General features: G+C 44.7%; 1 protein-coding gene across 3 annotated transcripts in view; it reads right to left on the bottom strand.

Moving 5' to 3' along the window:
* Positions 1 to 224: 224 nt before the first annotated feature.
* Positions 225 to 20,294, bottom strand: part of Nr5a2 (nuclear receptor subfamily 5 group A member 2) — a 126,057-nt gene continuing 105,987 nt past the window's right edge. For all 3 annotated transcript variants that reach the window (XM_050147683.1, XM_050147682.1, XM_050147684.1), the window contains one exon: positions 225 to 1,380. In XM_050147683.1, coding sequence (XP_050003640.1) covers positions 1,133 to 1,380 — 248 coding nt within the window. In that variant the 3' untranslated portion in view covers positions 225 to 1,132. The remainder of the gene's footprint in view (positions 1,381 to 20,294) is intronic.

Here is a 20,294-nt window from a genome sequence, read left to right as displayed (position 1 = left end):
GTACCGCGCTCTTCCATTGCCCTTTGCAGGAGATGTGAATGCCTTCACTGTCTTCCCAGGCCGTGAGATTCACTGCTTTTGCACCCCAAGTTTAGGGGGTGCTTTACCAACCAACCTTGAGTCAGCTGCCTTCGCAGCTCAATCTACTTTCATTTGGAATTGCTTAACGTGCTTGACTTTTCGGTGCCTTAGACTGTGACTATTTGACATCCCAGCCAAGGGTGTTTAGTGTTTTTTTTTTTTTTTAAGTGAACTACAAACCCTGATGACTACACAGACGGATGTGTACTAAGAAGCCTCTTGGGCAAAAGCTTATGAAACCCAACCATGCCAAAGCTGTATTTCAGCAAAAATAGCAGAAATAAGATCTAGCTTGCTTGTTGGGAGTATTTGCTTAAATTTGTTTGATTTCCTTTAATATTAAACTAATGCTTATATAGAAGAGAGATACTGCCTGCTTTAGTTAAATTACGAACACACGACAAAACAACTTCAGAACATTAAAAATGGCAAGCTGACATATTTATACATTGCTCTTATTAGTTGCTGGCAGGTCTAAGACAGACACGCAGAACTCATGATTTAGTGGAGCTACTACTGGGTGTGGCTGAACGAAGTCCTTAGGATAGCTTCCGAGCTCACAGGTCAGAAGGTGTGGGGGCCTTCTGGGAGGAGGGGGGCTGCCAAGGCACAGCCCGTGTATTCTTTGAGAGTTGTTCGGCTTCACCATGGAGGAATTCTGGACACGTCCAATAATAACACCGGCCAGCTGCTGAATTTCTTACCAGATCAGTTTAAATATACAAGGAATGTTCTGTCCGTTTCTATTGTGATGTGGTATTGGACTCTGTGAGTTCAATCCACCCCGTGACAATGTCTTTCTTATGAGTTCTCGGGGGACGGGAAGCCTTTCATTCACAGTTTGCAGTACGGATACCCTGATAGATCATTTCTTTGCTATTAAGTATTTGATTATTAAGCTTTTTAAATCTCAGTGTCTTTAAACCAAGTTTGTAATTTGCATTGCTTGGAGCAGTTCAGAGTATTATGCTTTCTTTTTCCTCCTCCTCTTCTCCCTCCAGTCTCTCTGTTAATCTCTGTGTTCCAAGAGCAAGCTTCCAGAAGTGGTGACTTAGGCTCTTTTCGCATGCAGCATCTCGATGAGCAGGTTATTGTAGGGGACATCCCCGTTCAGGTGCTTGTAGTAGAGGTACTCTTCAGCCTGCATGCTGATTGCCCGGATTTCTGGCAGCCTAAGAAGTAGCTGTCCGAATTTCTCCGTCTGCTGTGGGTAGTTGCAGATCGTGTAGTCTAGCAGAGCCGCATTCACCTGTTCCTGGACACTTTCCACGAGCTGGAAGTTCTCGAGATTCTTGACGTCTGCATTTAAAAAGAAGAAGATTTCAATGATGTTTTTTTTTTCCCCCTTTTAGATTCCCATTTACTAAAGCCATGTTCGGTTCATGGTTGCCTTGTTCTCTTGCTGTAAAGTATGCTTTCTACACAGCCCAGCAGTCAGGAAGCCCCGCTCAGCACACTTTCTGGGCAAGGGATCGCAAGAGAAAAAACTTTGCAAGCTGGTCTGGTTGAAATTCTGCATATACCTCAAATCAATTAGACTCCAATGGATTTTGAGCAAGGTCAACTCTTCTCATATCTTACAAAAGGAAAGACTCGAGGATTCTGAAAGTAGAGGGATCATAATATATTGCCAGCAAATGAGTCCCTAGAGAAAGACCTATCTTAAACCAGTATATTACACAATTCATATAATTCTGTATTAATTTTTCTGACCCAAGGTGAAATCTGTGTCCAGGGTGTGATGTAGTTAATTCTAATAAAAAGTGACAGGGCTCTTGTTTCTGTTTGACATTTTCTAAATGATTCTGAAAGCCTTTGACTTGTCTAGCCTATGCTAATGAACCATCTGGTACACTCCAGTGACTGCCAACTGAAGATTCGCTACTGGGAACTCTCTCAAATCTATATCTCAGTGACTAATGATCTTTATCAAATGAGAGCCTTGTCCTGTAGGCAGACTACAAGCCAGGATGCCTGGTGCCCTTTAACCCGAATGCACTTTCATAAGGCTGACTCTTTTTTCATTTTATTTTCTTCTCCTGGTCCTGGGTCACGGGTATGAAGAAGCTGGACACAGGCAATTCATCCTGCCCAACTCTGGGTGATCATCCATTTTTAAAACATCTGCCCTGGAGGTCCTTCCACATACAAATGCACACACATGATGGACGCGGGAAAGATGGAATGTTGGCATTTCACTTCTAGAGTTTATTTATGTTCCCTGGATAACTTTTTTTTACGAAGTGTGTATAGAAGCTGCTGGAAAAAAATATACAGATGTGCATGTGTTTACTGTGTGAGAAACATATATAAACAGAAAAAAAAGGGCAAGGATGGCTGTGTCTAATTGGAGAAAAATAAACAAGATTCTGAAGTAAACCAAATACTACGTATGAGCAAAATGAGTAAAAGGTTAAATGTGCTAGATGAAAGGTCACTGTTACCATAGTAACTCACAACCAATATGTTAGGCGTCGTTAAATTAGCCTGTGCTATGCCTGGGTTCCTCTTACCCGTCTCTCGATGAGCCTGCAATAAGGTCACCTTACGTGTGCACCTGCGTGTTTATATTTGAACAGCGACTCTGTACCAACTAACAGCTTCTCTATCACCAAGTCTCTGGTCCACATTCAGACCAGCGAGGAATCGACAAGAAGTAGATACATAAAATATGGAGCTGGTGACCAAATCCTAGCTCAAAGTGAGAGAGATGGGGGGGGGGGGTACCAAAATACTTACCTGAGTGGGACAACCAGGCACGCGCTACACTGAAGCTTTGTACCATTTGTGGCACCTGGCACATACGGCAGTTTACAGCCAACCAAATACTTCCAACTTAAAGTGAAATATTTTTAAATTGGGTTCAAGTTACTTAGAAATATTTAAAAATATGGCTATGATCTAGAGTTATTGTGGTTCAAAAATTACCAAGTGTAAACGATCAGAAATCCCTTCATGTTCTACTTCAGTAGGAAAGAACTCCACGTGAAGCTACGTTAGGGTGATTTAAAGCGAACTACGCATCAATTCACATGTCGGCGAAAGATGCACATGAGGCGGGAAGGCTAGAACCGTCTGTCGGGGACCAGCAGGAGGATGGAGGAATTTGAGCACTGTGAAACAGAAGAGGAGTTTTTTTTTTTGGGGGGGGGGGGAGTTGTCTTTGAAACAAGTATGAAACAGGTTATTTTATTCTAAACTGAGCACTGAAAAATTTCAGATTATCATTTATTGCTAACTTCTGAGAATACTGGTCCAAATTGGTACTTTCTCCAAAAAATTCAAAACATTTCCAGCTTTCCATATAGGAGGAAAGCACATAGGTTTCACAAATTGTGACCAAATACACCCCCTCCAATTATCAGGGTTGGACACACATGACTAAATTATCTCCGTAAGCTACTTCAATGATTTTAGCATTAACTGTAATAAAATGTATGCTATTAATTGTGCCAAAGACTTCTGTCTATGCAGGGGGCAGAGATCCTTATACTTAAACTAAAAGGCAGGCATGGTGGCACACACGTGTAATCTCAGCACAGAAGCAGCAGTAGCAGGAGGCCTGAATTCCATGCCAGCCTGGAGCACACAGCCAGAACCCGAGAGGGAGAGAGAGGGAAAACGAAGGCAATGCTGATGAGCTGGCTCCCGTTTGCTGGCAAGCAGTGGCTGGATCGTTGTGCTCTTGTCTGCCTCTAAGCTGCCTCTGTCTGATAAACTGTCCATCTCTCTCCAGAGACTACAAGCTGCTGGGGAGAGGACCAAGCATTGGTCAAGGGAGCCTCGGAAAATACACTAATTGCTGGTGCACTTTCACGATAATTGTGGAATGACCTTTTCCATGACCATGTGGAATGGCTAGTTTGCATTCCTTTTCAACTAGAAACTAATTTTTTGGAAAAATTTTATATATACAATAGATTTTTCTTTAAAAAAAACTTCAGTAAAGTATTTTAAAGGTCATAATATTCACGAGTCAATCACACTGTGGTTACGTTTGCGGTCCACATAGCAAGACTTGCTCTACGTGCTTTCCCAATGAGAGTTTCCGTTCCCTGGTTGAATTCATGCCTGCAGTCCCATGGGAATTGCAGCTCCTCCTGTGTCTATTGAATCTCTGGGACTGACAGATAAACCTTGGTTTTTCCACCCAATCTAAAATGGTCCATAGAGAAGAGCTCACAAGGACCTAAACACAAGAGAGGGTAAATACCAAAATATCGGTGAAAATACCTCCTCCCAGGAGACCTGGAATTTTCTGATATGGTTTGTATATATTTTTCCTCTTTAGGAAAGGATTCAAAAACTCGAGTGCACCCCTCCAATGACCACTGAATTCATGAACATTTAAAAGTGCAATTTAAATCAGCAAGTACTGAGACAGGCAGCAGTGCCCTCAGTATCCAGTTGTGACACATCTGGATTCCAGCAGCCCCAGCTGGAGGAAGAGTGACGCCCACCAGAACTCCCACCAGCTCTGGAGCGTTCCACACTCTGCACTCCTTGGAATTTCCCTAACCTTCATTCTCAGACAATCTAAAATCCACTCGTTGTTGATTACAGATTCAGTGTTGGAGAGTGTATGCAGACGGGTGGAGGCACCCCAACCCCTTCTTACAGCCTTTAACGTGTGATGACTGGCCAGAGCATTCGGAGATTCCCTCAGGTATCCATCGCTTCTCTGTTCCGCTTTATGCACTCAGGGACTAATTACCAACTTTTCCTATGAAGCACACTACGATAAGCCCACAGTGGGGTGCTCGGGTTTTCTTTCCCATCCTTATTGAGAAGTAAACCCTTAGGCTTTCTGGAATATATTACTGCGCTGACTTCTCTGTCATCTGCAGGATTTGGCTCTCTCTGAAGATGAACCTTGGCCTCCCTGGTCACTGTTCACGGGAGAGCCAGCAGCCTTGCTGTTGCACACACTTTCAGAGATGGGCCTTTTGCTGAGCAAAGGGGCCTGGCGGGGACCAGGACTAAGAGTCTTTTCCTGAGACACAGTCCTTTATAAAACAGAACCAAGGGAAAGACGGGCTGTTTTTCCTTGAAGCTTTTGGAGAGAATGACGGGATATAAATATACAGGCACTGTCACGTGGTTTGCCTGCAGAAAGCCTTTTCCTTTGATACAAAGAACTTTCCATGGGAAGTTTGGGAAGTTTTAAAAGTAGTGGATATATTTGAATAATTTGTATAAATTTGTAAGTTTTGGAAGTTAGAGAAAAAGCTAATTCTTGTATTAACAAAATTTACTCAGGGAAAGAAGGGTTGGGGTGACGGCCAGAAATACAAAGGCAGAGAGGCTGGGCTGATGGTCTAGAGCCTTGACAGGGGACGTGGAGCGGAAAGTGCCGGTGTCAGTGCGAAGGTTTGGAAAGGCTGTGCGGGCTCTGCCGAGCGACCACTTACCAAGAATTACTTATGAGAAGATGAGATACGCACAATGACAACCAGACTTGGAGATATTCAGTGGGGTTTCCAAGATGGCAGGAAGACAGGCTAACACTTATCAGGCACTAATCAATGTGCCTAGTTATTTCCTTAAAAAATAAATCTCATGGAGAGGATATCCATATTCTCATTGACATGTGTGTATAAATGAAGTGGAAAGGGCCATGGGCCAAACTCCATGCTCAGAGGATAACTTTGTGAAGTTTATTCTTTCCTTCCACTTTTATATGGGTTCTGTGGATCGAATTCCCATCGCCGGGCAAGTGTCTTTACTTGGTAAGCCACCCTTACCAAGCCAATACTTTCATTTTTTAAAACAAAAAGCTCAAGACTCGGTGGTCCAGTCAGGAAAGCAGATCCCCCGTTTATGAGCAGGTATGGCTCACCCCCCATCAGCCCTCACGTCCATACCTCAGGACTTCCCTTCAGCGGGGCCAGGATCTCAGTCTAATCTGCAGACAGGGCCATCCTGGCTCAGCAGGTAGTTGAGCTTTGAAAGTGTTGAATGTTCCTCACAGACTGTCAGCATCCATGAAGCTATGGGTCCTGATGCCACAGATCAATCATTGTGAATGGACCCACAGTTGTGACTGACGACAGTCTAGCACTGAGGGTGCCTTCAGACACGGGGCATCTCTCAACAAGGCCTACCTCACCCTTTCCATCTGGGCTGTGAGGGTGCCAAGAAGTTCCTGCGTTCTTGACTAAAGTCTCAATGACCAAGAAAGTTTTTTAAGACCATTTGATCCCATGGTCCAAATTGAGTTCAACAAAAACCAATGACAAAGCCAGGCGGTGGTGGCGCACACCTTTAATCCCAGCACTCGGGAGGCAGAGGTAGGCGGATCTCTGTGAGTTCGAGACCAGCCTGGTCTATAAGAGCTAGTTCCAGGACAGTCTCGAAAAACAAAAACAAAACAAACCAATGACAATGGTGGCGTAATGTCATCTTCATAACCGGCCCCATTAACAAGCACTCAACTCCTCAGAGCCAGCTTGCTCACATGCAAAACTTGGAGTAACTTCCCTGTTTTCAAAGGTCACTTCCACTGTTAAACAGTCCTTCCTAAGTGAGCATTGCTTTGCTGTCCAGATGACGTGTGGAGATTGTGTTTGCTTCCAGTAGGTGACCATGGTCTTTCTCACCTTCAGTAAACCTGGCCATCTTTCCTATGGCTTACTTTTCGGGGAGTGGGGAATCTGATGGTTCATTTTCTGTAATTACTCAAGAAGTACTTGAGGCTTCATTCCATTCTCAATAAAAAAAGATCATATGGACTGCAGAGATGATTCAGAAGTTAAGAGCATTGGGTGCTGCTCTTCCAGGGGTCCTGAGTTCAATTCCCAGCAACCACATGGCCCCTCACAACTGGCTCTTTTGTTGTGCAGGCATACATGCAAGCAAAGTATCCATATGCACAAAATACGGAAATCTTAATTTTCAGGTAACCACGTTCATTCCCCTGTCCCTTTAGGTCTGAGTCTCAGTGGCCACAAACATACATGGTGTTTTACATTGTATGTGACATGCTAGGACACAGCGCAAGGAGCACTGACGCATGGAGAATGTCACCTGCAAACATGTTTTCCCTCTGTTTTACAGAAAAAAATTATGTCAACATTGGTGGGGTGGCTTGAATGAGAAGTGTCTTTCACAGGCTCGGGGATGTGAATACTTACTTGGCTTCCAGTTGCTGGTACTGTTTGGGGAAGTAGAGGCAAGGTGCAGCTTTGCTGGAGGAAGTGTATCACTAGGGGTGGACTTTGAGAGTTTATAAAATCAATCCATTCTAGTTCACTTTTTCTGCTTTCAATGTTTGGGGTTAGAACGTGACCTCTCTGTTTCCTGCTCGTACTGCCACGCCCCCCCCCATGATGATATATCCCCCATACGCCTAAAGAAACCCTTTCTTCCCAAGTCTAGCTGGGTCATGGTGTTTGTTTCAGCAGCAAAAAGTAACTAGTACACTTTGGAAAGCCTGAGTATTAGTCCTGAAACAGACACACACTGACCGCACAGGCTGCTCTGATCATCTCCCAGGCCCTACATATACACGTCACACTCAAACACACAACAATAATAACCTTAATAAAAGAAGCACCCCATTCCCAAAAGGCAGCTGTGCTCCACCTGTAAGGGAGACTCCTGACTGACCATGTGTGTCTTCATTTCCAGTCTTGAAACTGTCTCTGGAGACATGGACATGTCACTAGGCTGGACCAAAGCTGCTGCATTTGTGAACACTGAGATATGAACTTAAAGATCTCCATGGTCAACCACATCCCTAATATTCTGCTTGATAACGAAAGTAAGACTTGAAGAGCAGACACTGAATTCTTGTTTTTAACAAGTATGAGCATAAATCCACATTGGGCCATAGCTCTTGATTTGTACCTAATATCTGAACATTACTTCAAATTTCCACAATAAGTTTTGGTCCAACGTATGAATTATTAATTTCGGACACTAGTATATAGTTGTGATCTGACGTAACATACCATTCAAAAATGGGAACCAAGCCGGGCGAATCCCAGCACTCGGGAGGCAGAGGCAGGCGGATCTCTGTGAGTTCGAGACTAGCCTGGTCTACAGAGCTAGTTCCAGGACAGGCTCCAAAGACACAGAGAAACCCTGTCTCGAAAAACCAAAAAAAAAAAAAAAAAAAAAAAAAAAAAAGGGAACCAAACTAATTTGCATTGAAGTCACCTCCTTTTGAGGGAAGAAGGTAGCTTTTCTGGGGATACATTTCGAACTGGCACAAGTTTCTGTGCTATGACAGGCCAGGCTTCTCCTCTTTGAGCAGTATACAGAACCCTGAGTCCACCATTGCACATAGTTATGAAACCCAAGAGTTCATCTGCCCCAGCCAGCGACCCACATTTTGTCCCTACACACAGCTTGCATCTGCCTCAGGACTTTACATCCCTGGTCCTCTCAGCCAGATGACTCTTCCTCTCCCATGCAAGAGTGGCTTCCTCAGTTCATTTGCTAAGGTCATCTCCTCAAAAGAAGACTTTTGGAAGCAATCTTTACAAAGCTTTGCATTCTTTAAAACACCCTGTTTCCTCATTCTTCCCTTTAAATTATAGCAAAGTAAATTTTATCCAACCATTATTCATAGTAGCCAAAAGGTATAGAGGCAACTCAAGTGTACATCCATGAACAGGAGAGGAACCAGGGCAAGTAGGGGAAGCCTTTTAAAGAGGGGCCTTCTGAATGAATGTGTCCGGTGGACTTATGCTGAAAGGCAAAGCTGCAGACAAAAAGGAGGAGCTACAAACAAAAAGACAGACTACCTAAGAGGCAGCGAGGTTTGTTGACTTCAGAAAAAAAATGATGATTTGAAATCACTGTTTAATGGATATAGAATTTTAGTGTTGCAAGATGAAAAGAGTTTTGTGGATTAGCTGTATAGCAATGAACTTACCACTAGGGAACTTATATTTAATAATAGTTGAAAATGAAGCCAGGTGCTGCAGTCCATACCTGTAACCCCAGCACTTCAGGGTCTGAGGCAGGAAAAGCATGAGATTGAGGCCAGTCTAGTTCACACAGTGAGACCTGTCTCAAAACATCATCTAAACCAAACTGAACAAACAAAAGGAGTGGCTAAATTGAAGTTTCATGTCCTTATTTTATATCACACATGGATATTTATAGCTTCTTGGCCCATAATTGTCTAAAGTTAGAAGCAGTCAAGTTGTCTGTTAGTGGGTGATTGGATAAATGATTCACACAGTAAGAGATCTCCTGTTAAAAACCAATGATCCATGGGGTCCCCCAAAAGACACAGGTGACCCCAACTCTGAATTTTAACAAAAGGAGCCAACTGAAAATACAAACTACTCTAAGACATTGACTATGACATTCTGGGAAGAAGAAAGCTGTGTGGATGACGAAAGATTGCTGTTGCCAGGTAGAAGACAGGAATGAACAGGAGGAGCACATGAGGATCCCAGGGCTGTGGAGAGATGCTGCCAGGCACACTATGGGAACTTGTATTGCTCTCTGTTGATCTAAACTCAGACTATTCTCCACTAGGAGTGAACTCAATGTGAGTTCAGCTTGGGTGCCAACTAGGAGATGCCAATAAAGTTCCATCAATAACAAATGTACCACTCCGGTGGGGGATGCTGGGGATGGGGAAAGCAAGGGACAGGAAAACAAGAAGTCTGCACTTGTCTCAATTTTGCTATGAACCCAAAACTTCTCAAAAAAAAAAAAAAAAAGAAAAGTACCCCAAATCCTCATAAAGAAAATAACCCTTGCATAAAGTTTAAAATATACAGAGAAAATTAAGATAAATTCTATGTATGCTTTGCCTTAACTAAAACTTCGCTGGGCTGAGGAGATGAACCAGTGGCTGAAGCACTTGCCAAATAAGCATGAGGACCAGAGTCTGAACCCCTCAAACCTATATAAATGCTGGCTGGGAGACTGGGTTGGTGGTACACAAAGCACTGGGGAGGCTGAGGCAGGTGGATCTCTGGGACTTTGAGGCCATCCTGGTCTATGTAGTGAGTTCTGGGACAACCAGGGATGTGTACAGAGAGCTAATCTCAACAAATAAAACACAACAAAGGGGGAAAGAAAAGCAGGAGTGGGAATGGTGTCCAACTTATACTTCCAGCCTCCTAGGGTGGAGACGGCCTTCCCAGAGCAAGCTGGTAAGGAAGACTGGCCTTAGGGGTGGACTGAGACCCTGCTTCAATGAATGAGGAAGAATGATGACCAACGAAGATTCCCAACATTGACTCTGGACTGACCGAGACCCTGCTTCAGTGAACGAGGCAGAGGAATTCCCAACCCTGACTCTGGACCTCCACATGCACAAATGCACAAGTGCTGCACACACTCACACATAAGACACATGCGGGGAGGGGAGGGAGAGAAATGGGAAAGGGAAAAGATGTAGCTGGGGCTAGGGCTACGATAGAGTTTGCCTCGCATGTTGTGACCCTGCTTCCTTCTCCAGCACTGTGGAAAGTAAGAGGAATTGAATGCAGTGCATAAGCTCTAATAAGCACAGCTCACTGCTTGTGTGAGATGCAGCCCTTGGGTGGTCTGTATGCTCTTCCCATCAACATCACCGAGGACAGAGGGACAGAGGGACTGCCCAGAATTAGATATCTGCATCGTTCTACTCTTTTCACTCTTGCTGGATTTAGATGGGCTTATATTACGCATACATTTTTCTAGGGTTTTGTTTTTTAATTTTTTTTGTTAGTTTGGATTAAGTCTTTTTAGCCAATTTTTTTTAAAATGAGTACCTAAAGTGAAGGGTATTCCTTAGTTTTTTTTAAAAAGTTGTCTTTCCTTCTAGAAAGGAGGCCCTGAGGGAGAGGACATGGTCCTTGCTGTTGGATCCCAGCACTAGGCAGCTTCCTGATTATTCCAAACTAGTATCTTCCCCCCCATTTTTTTTTCAAGATTTGACATGCTGCCCTTATTCCACACTGAATTCACAACAGCCTTTTGTTTTGCATAGAATTATTTCATAACAGCAAGCAACACACACCCCAATTCCATTATATATTGTGCTCTCCGGGGAAACAGAGCCAATCTGGAGTCTTGCCAGGTGTCTGGTATGCCTGTGTCTCTCACATCCTTTGGACCCTTCCATCCATGTGGGAGATCCTTCTCTACTGTGGCTCAGCATCTTCACCAGCTCTGCCAATGCCCATGCTGGAGGTTGCCAAATAAATCTGGCTTTAGGCATAACTATGCTCTCTCTACCCAGATGGCTGGGGTGCTTTTAAGTTCACAATGTTTACAACTTGGCCCAATCACCAGTATTCTACACCTGAACTTTTCCTGTCTTTCCTGGACCAGAAATCCAATTACAGATGTCTGAGTAGACCACAAGCCTCAGATGGAGATACTCTCACTGTTCCTCTCTGCCAGTCCCCACACCACCAAGCCCGTTTGGATCTGCTTCCTAATTGTGTCTCAGCTCTATCTCCTACTCTGTCACCCTATAACTTGCCTTTATTGCTTCAGCAGCCTCTTTAACTGTTCTCAATTCTTCCAGTGCTGCCTGCCTCCAATTCATTTTCTTCCGGGCAGTCAGAAGGATGGCTTTAAATGGGAATCTGATTGTGCGCTCGAAATTCTCCAATGGCTTGCTGCTGCCCTTGGGCTAAAGATTAAAGACATTCATCTGGCATTTACTTTCCAGCCTGACTTCACCCCTGTTACCAACTGTTCGTAGACGGGCCTGAGCCTGGACCTGTGCTGGCCCCTCTAACTGTGATTTCCTTTCCTTCACCTTCATTCTGCTAACCGGTCTTGATCTGGGGCATACACCTCTCTCTATGAATGACTCGGTGACACATTCCATTTCCCCATCAGGCACTGAGTGTTCCGAGGCCACGTGCCTGTCAGTGGCAGGACAGCAACGTGCTCAGCTCCAGCCTAGGAGGATGTCTGGGCCTTTGTCAAATTAATGTGTTTGTGTATTTATTGCATACACACAGGCCTTGCTTGTGTCTTGAGATCCTTCTAGACACTCTGGTAACATCTTTCTCAGTAAGCTTATGTCCCCTCCTTTTGATCCACTAGTCCTTAGCCTCTTCTTGTCTCTGTTGCTAGGCACAGTCTTTGGGAAAGGGCAGGCTGCAGCCTGTCCCTTGTTTCTTATCTCACTGCACACGCCTACTCTGACACCCAAGTGCCTATACTACTGAACTTAAGAATTTCCATTAGGCTCCAAGGAACATGATGTAAAGAGAAACTAATGGGATAGCAATTTAAATGAGACAGCAGTTCCACTACTAAGTTTACTGCCTTGTCAAATTCAAAACTAATTTCAGGTATAGTGGAACACATCTCATATAATTTATCTCTAGAAAAAGCATAATTTGATTGAAAATTGTAGGAGTTCCACAAGCAGTCGAAAAGCATTTGTTTTGAAACTGGAAAAGTGGCGAGTGTCGTGTTAGAGACACTGTATCAGGTGATGCAGAACATTTATTTTTTCCTTTTCTTTGAGATAGGGTCCTATGGGGCAGCCCATGCTGACCTAGAGTTCAATACCCTCGGTCTCAGCCTCCAAGCTGTGTACCATTATACCTAGCAACACTGTAACATCTTCGTAACAATTTGTGATTTAATGTCCAAAATCCTTAGGGACAAAATCTGCAGAAGGAAGGAGGTGTATGGCACTGAGGTTTTAAGGCCAGCAAACAGATCACATTGCATACAGGCCAGGTGACAGTGACAACGACCTCTACACACAGGAAAATAGGACAGAACGAGGTCCCTGCATGGCAACCAACAGAATACTTTGAAGCAAGAGACAGAAGTTAAAGGGGCATACTACTTAATATTCTCTTGGTGCCCTTAAACTTCAAATAAAAATGTATGTGAATCAGACTTAAAGACCTAAAGTTTGATTTAAAAAAAAAGAAAGAAAGAAAAAAAGTAGGTGGGCGCCACATTTCACGTGTGAGCATCAGAATTGTAGCCGCCTTGGCTGGTCTTGGGAGTCACAAACCCCTATATCCTTTCATAGAAAACGTCTGTCCCCACAGAGTAGGAGACAGGGCAGCCATATACATGTAAAGGTCTGTCCTGTTCAAGAGACAAGCCACGCACGCCCACTCCCCCCTCCTTCTGCCAAGGCAAGCAGATCTTCAGCTTTCAGCCTGAGACTCTTCTTTTCCATGTCTCTCTTCTCTCTCTCTCTTCTCTCTCTCTCTCTCTCTCTCTCTCTCTCTCTCTCTCTCTCATCTTCTCCCCTTCTCCCTTTTCCTATCCATAACCCGCTATATAAATGTTCAACCTCACTCTGCATGGTGTGCCTATCTGTCTCTTGCCCACAGCATGGCTCCCTGCCTGGACCAGTGAGACCTGCGATATGGTCTCATGGCGTGCCCATCCTCTGTCTCTCCTCGTGAGACTGGCTGCACCCACCACCTGGCTCCCTGCATGGGACTTGCTGCCCCTCGTGGCCCACTGCAGTCACTTGGAGAACTGCACCATCCCTGCCTGGGACTGGCTGCTCTAGGGACCCGCTGCCTGCTGCCACTTAGGGGACCTGCGGTGCGGGCTGCAGCGCGGTCTCGGGACCTGCTGCAGATACTCAGGAATCAGCAGCATTTTACTTAATCCATTACAATACAAACCCAGCCACATCGCCCTTCCCACAGTCATATTCTGAAGCGGTTTTGAGGCACATTTGCATTTGATTTCCATTCAGGAACTTCGGTGGTTTTTTGCAAAGTTTTCTTATTTTCTTAGAATAAGATATGAGGCTGGGTTTGTTCGGGTGGCAAGTCAAGACTATGAATAAACCAACGTTCTCATATGAAAGAGAATTAAACAGGCAGATCCAAGTGGGGATATATTAAGCCAAATTTAAGCTCCAGTTGTGGAGTTTAGCCTGTACTAGATGTCTGGTTTGCCTCGGGATAAATTCAGCTTTCCAGCTAATCGAAAGAGGAAAACTGCCCCAGGTATGATAAAATTTACAAGAGAGTGCAGCTGAACAGTTCTTGTTAAAAATATTAGCTTAAAGGCATTCTTATCGTCTTTGGGATGAAGACAGTATTTGCATTTAATTATCTGACTTCAAACTTTTATGAACTTGGATCAAATATTAGCTCAGCCAATTAAAATATTATTTTGGGTACGTGTGCCTATCAGTCCAATTCCGGTTCACCTTGCTTAGCTCTGGTAGTACTTTGCGAGTAGTATTACCTTACAGAGAGATGAAGGCTAAGAAGAAAAAAAGGTAACATTTGAGCACATAATATGGACCAGGCATGTTTGGTTATATGTATTCTCAAGGTACTACATTGAGAATAGTTTGTTTGAACATTTCTCTATATTGTAACAAGTCTAGAAGAGAAAAGATAGAGTCTTCTAGATAATTCTACCCACACAATCAATACTCCTTCATAATTCAGAGCTTTATAGAAATCCCTTCCTTTGAAATACAAGTCCATCCACAAGATACCCTGCCAGGAGCTGCTTGCTGCTTCCGGACTCTGCCGGACTCTGCTACCTACACAAGGCTGCTCAGAGGCTGTTCTGCAGCCAGTTGCTCTTAGGAGAGCAAGGGAGACCATTTCAGGAAGGAAAGAAGCTACTGGAAAAGGAGGAAGGCTGTCAGTGAAACCAAAGAGTACCACAATACTTGCTTAAAAATCTTTTCAAAATGGCAATGACGAATGAAGGCATTCACTATTATACAAAATAACCGAGTTGTGTGCAGCTCATATTATTACCTGGGCCTCACTGCCAGGAGCTGCCTGTGCACAAAGGTCAAAGGGTTAAAGGGAAACTTCCTGCTCAGAGGGCAGGGAGACAGCAGGAGACAGAAGCAGCCTCCCCTGGCCTGTGTGCCTGCCCAGCAACAGACCCCAGGGTGATGCAGTCCTGTGTCCACATCTTGGCAGTGGTTTGTCTTCCAAGGAACCATGGGGGGTATGGTTGGCTCTGTGGGTGGGAGAACCACATTCTCATTCCTTTCTTTCATTTCGGTAGAAATGGGAACCCTGGTATAATAATACACTTGCTATTAAAAAGAATACTCATCGCTTCAGAACAGTGGCTTCTCAATCGTCCTAATGCTGCGCCATGTTGTGGTGACCCCAGACCATAAATTATTTCATTACTAATTCATAGCTGTAATTTTGCCACGGTTATAAATTATAATATCTGATATGCAGGATATCTGATATTGGATCCCCAAAGGGGCCATGACTCACAGGCTGATTGATACCTTGCTTTAGAAAAAAAATGTCAAGTTAAAAAAAAAAAGTTTGTGCTGGGGTCTGCCTTTAGTCCTAGCAGGGTTATTCAAGGCCAGCCTGTCTAACCCTCAACTCCAGATCCCATTTCAAAAACAAAACAACACAAAACAACAAGGTGGGGTGGGCGTGGTGGTGTACACCTTTAGTCCTGGCACTGGGGTCTGAGTTCAAGTTCAGGGTTGAAGGTTAGCCTGGTCTGAGTCACGGGGTCAGAGCCTGTCTCAAAACTTCCCCAAAACAAACCAAGAAAAGAAAGCTCAAACATCTATGGCGCTTGGCGACTGGTCACCAGGGGAGAGTGAGCAGTCCGAACCTCACACTTGAGAGGCTAGATCTGATGTTTGCTTTCTGGTCTGGGTTCTGAAGAGAAATAAACTCATCTTCAACAGCACAAGGGGAAACATCAAGGAATCAAGAGTGCCACTGTGTCTGCTTCTGCATCAGCATTTTATAAAATACTGGCTTTCTGTGCATTAAAATCAGTTTTTCACGTTATTGCCAGGGCCGTCCCATCTATGATCTATCCCATGAGCAGCTGAAAAGCATTTGTTTTGCCTGTGTGTACGTCTGAGCACCATGTGCGTTTCAGTGCTCAGAGGCCAGAAGAGGGTATCTGAAAACCCTGAAACTGGAATTATAGTCGCCATTTGGGTGTGGGGGACCCAACCCTGGTCCTCTTGGAAGAGCAACCACTGCCCTTCACCACTGAGCCATCTCTCCATACCCTCTGCTCTCCTTTAAGTATGCTACTATAATTGCTTCACATTCACATAGCTCTAGTACCATTACTTGGAGAAAGCACTGGCTTGAGGTTACTGAAATGACCTCCCTCCCTCCCTCCCTCCCTCCCTCCTTCCTTCCTTCCCTGCTTCCTTCCTTCCTTCCTTCCCTGCTTGCTTGCTTGCTTGCTTCCTTCCTTCCTTTTTCTTGTTTTTCAAGACAGGGTTTCTCTGTAGCATTGGAGCCTGTGCTGGAACTAGTTCTTGTAGACCAGGTTGGCCCCAAACTCAGAGATCTGCCTGCCTCTGCCTCTTGAGTGCTGGGATTAAAGGCTTTGCCCTTTAATCAAGACTGCCCGGCTTGAAATGGCATTTCATTGTTACACGAACATCTAGCTGTTGGCTGCCACGTTGAAAAATTCCGCAGTAGTGAGGCTTCTACTTGGGATGCTCTATTCCCATTTCCTCTAAAGAGAAGACAATAGACAATCCATACAACTCTGCATGTGGGGGCCTGTGAGAACTCTTATCACACACACAGACCTAAGCATCCAGGGCTTCATTAGACTGAAGCTCAAAGCCACCTTTTAAGAGTTAGACGCACGTTTTGCCTGTTATTACTTCATTTCCCCTCGCTTATTAAAATTCTGCTCAGTGAGACAGAGGTTGAAAAGAAGGGAAAAATTATTCAGAAAACCAATACGTAGCTTGAATTATTTGGCTTGAAAAAAAATAAAAGAGAGGGTCTTCAGGGTGGGGCGCTAAAAGAAGAACAACTGGTTACCTAACGAGATTGTTAGAGCCAAATACTTATCTAGGTTTTGGACATAACTTAAATTAATAATTCATTCAATTGCTCATGGATTTGTATTTCTCTGTGAAAGACAGAAAATCTATATCGCCAATCTGTTTCATATTTGTGTAATCACGTGGCAGGGATCTACCAGAGAGATTAGCCCGAGAACTCCAGGCCAGGGGCCTGTCTTCCGCTAAGGAAGATTTTAAGAGCGTGAACTGTAGACTTTGCTAAGACAGCAATCATAATAAAATTTAAATCTGAATATCTGATTATTCTGGTTTAAGAAACTACCTTTCCATCTCAGTTTCCTTGCCTTCAAGATGAATTTAAAAAAAAATAAAAGAAAAACCAAAATAGTAATGACTACAGTACCTGGCTCAAAAGAACAGCATTCGCCATTTCCTCTTCCTGTAGTGCTGACTGCTCTGATCAACTGTCCCTGTTAGGCAACCCAGTCCTTGTCTTGGTAGCTCATGTATGACTTTTTACCAGCCCACTGGCTTCCAGACACCAGCCCCAAGGGAAGAGGAGCTCTTCTGACCTTTCCATTGTCCCTCCCTGGAGGAGGGCACAGGTCCCCAGATGCTCGCTCAGCTTAGGCTGCCATTGTAGAACCCTGACTGCCTCATAGGATCTTATACTTAAGGATAAGACAAACCAAATATTCTTCCCATGAGCCTCCTAGGGAATCATCAGTTATAACCATGCCAGAGTCAGGGTAGCCTCCACCAACTCAATTTTCCCCGCTGTAGCTGAAAGACGAGTTCTTCTCTCTTTCAATGTAGAGGATTTGAAAGACTACGTAAAATCTGATGTTGCGGTTATCTGTAGATTGAAGGCTAGCAGAAAACTGAAGATGGCTTTGTTAGGTCCAAGACAGTGAACTGCATCACAAGGAGCAAGCTGTAGGCCACCCTGGATGTGGTCAAAGGCAGGGCTAACTGCAGAAGGATTTACTTACTTCTCTGCAATGCAATTTCAAGAGAAGACCGAGATGTGACTCTTTGCTGGTGAAGGAAGAATCTGTTTGCATTTCTCAACACTGCTCTAACACAAATTCCCAGTCACCTAACTCATAGGAAAGCAAGAATGCAATCTTCTCCAGGCCAAGTCTGAGCACAAAGCCCTGCTGGAGAGAGAGGGCCCATTTGGAGGACTTACAGATCACTGAGCAGGGGTGTCCAAACAGTATTAGTTTGTGATGAAAGTTTGGCGCTTAGGATCCATGATGTATTAACTAATACTAATTCAGCGATGCGTATTTAAGTACCTGTGTTGGTATTATCTGATTTCATGCTTAAGATTCAATGGTGTCGATCTCTTCTAACACTGGCTAATAACCAAGTTCTTACACTACAGTCTAAGCTCCACCATCTATGCCCCCATTTCTACCTTTCCCTTTGTCTCAAAGACTAAGTTTTTTGACGGGCAAGGAAATGAGGTGCACTTCCTACCACCGAAACCCGGCCACATCTTGGTACCAGAGTTGCATCCACAGCTGTTGCGGAAGCCTGGTGTACAACCCTCGGGGGTGGGGGTCCCTGGTGTTGGAGCTGCGGACAGTAGTGAGCTGCAGAGCTATGCAGACCTCCTGAGACAGCAAAATGAAGCATCTTTTAACACCGCTGAAAGAGGCAGAGAAGCACACACTTCGGAAGTCACCACACCGAACACTGTGTTCTAAATACAGTCTTTCATAATCATCTGCCTCTTCTGGTCACTAACAAATTCACAAATGCTTGGTTGAAACTTCCAGGAGGCCCCTATGGATGAGATTAGCTATCTACCTTCACGCCGTGGGCACCTGGGGGACACCAGTGAGAAGTGAGCCTTTCTCTTTGTTCCGTGGTGGCGAGTGAGGGCTGCTGAATCCATCCAGCTACTGGTCACTCCTCAGACTGCACGTGGGTCTGCCTGTGGCTGGGCAAGACAGAGTCAGGAGAGGGTGTATGGCTCAATCCTTCCCTTGCCCAAGTGTGTCCCGGGTGAGCACAGGTACCGGCGTGTGGGAAGGCAGGAAACACCACCAGCTGTGGGGCAGGCCAGCCACTCCCACACCAGGACCCTGGGCTGCGGCTGAAGAGGCTCTGCACTGAGGATCTGGAAGACACTTCTGGAGATGCAGGCTCCAAGGTGAAAAGTGCGCTAGTGGGGCAGGAAAGACCTGACGCCGCTTCCTAGCTAATTCAGTAAACCCCAACACTAATTGAAGAATTCGGTGAGATCACAGAATGGTATTTCTGTGAATATGACTAAAAATGGTTAACATAAGCCTCTTTTATTTTTTTGTTAATTGAGAATAAAATTCAAATCTTATGTGGCCCTTTACCTGAGGCCCCTTTGACCGTCTACAAAGCTCCTTTCCTTCCTTCTTTCTCTATAAATCCATTCATTCTTTTTTGCCTGATTCTCTTTTTTCTTTTCCCTTTCTTTTTTAGAGGCAAGGTTTCTCTGTGTAACAGCTCTGGTGGTAGACCAGGCTGGCCTTGAACTCACATAGATTCCCCCCACCCCCCAGCCTCTACCTCCTGCATACTGGGATTAAAGGTGTGCACCACCAACAACCGACTATTGCCTAATTCTTAATATACTCAGTTTCTGATTAAGAGACTCTTCCAGAATATCTATCTTTAAAGCCTGCTAAATAACTAATATATGACCAGCAAGCCCTCTGGCAAGGAGCCAGGCAGGTGGGTGGGTGGCATGCCTGCTGTCATTCTGGATTTCCCCACCAGTGTGGCCCCACGGAGCTCAGAACAGCCAGCTCGGAAAGTCCCTGCTGTCTAAAACATCCTGCCCCTTTCCTGCTGGAGTCTGCACCCTCTGACCTCCCCTCTGGCAAGAGCAAGGGGGTTAAGCCAGAGCAAACACCCCCCTGGGTGGCTGTGGAGAGTGCCACAGAAGAATCTTTCCCTCTACCCCAGCTGGGGCCCGAATCCAGAGGCTTAGGCTGAGCTCAGTCCCCAGTCTGAGGACTCCCTTTTACCGAGAGCCTAAGTGTTATCTAGGGGAAGTATCAGCTGCAGTCACAGGGATTCTGTAATCATCCGAATGATGTTTACACACACATCTCCGATTATAGTTAGGATAAACTAAACTGAAAGTAGGTTTATTAAGTGTGTGCGTGGGGGGGGGGTGTTGCTGGAAATGGCTCTCTGGTTAAGATCATTTGTGGCTCTTCCGGTGTTCCCAGCACCCACACCAAGTGGCTCAATGCTGTTTGTACCTCTAACTACAGGGAATCTGATACCCTCTTCTGGCCTCCACAGGAAATCCAACCATGACATGCAAATACACAGAGAAACACAAACATAAATTATACTAAATTATACAATTTTTCTTTTTTTTACAGTTCTAACTACTAGACAAGAAAGTAATAGGCCAGATGGAGTGCTGTGCTCCTGTAATCTACAGGGGGGAAGATATTAGTGTGTGTGTGTGTGTGTGTGTGTGTGTGTGTGAGAGAGAGAGAGAGAGAGAGTG

This window comes from Alexandromys fortis, unplaced genomic scaffold (assembly GCF_014885135.2).
Source record: "Alexandromys fortis isolate MF-2015 unplaced genomic scaffold, M_Fortis_MF-2015_v1.1 scaffold_58, whole genome shotgun sequence".
Lineage (NCBI taxonomy): Eukaryota > Metazoa > Chordata > Mammalia > Rodentia > Cricetidae > Alexandromys > Alexandromys fortis.
Note: the sequence above shows the minus strand (reverse complement) of the source record. Positions and strands in the feature narration are given on the sequence as shown.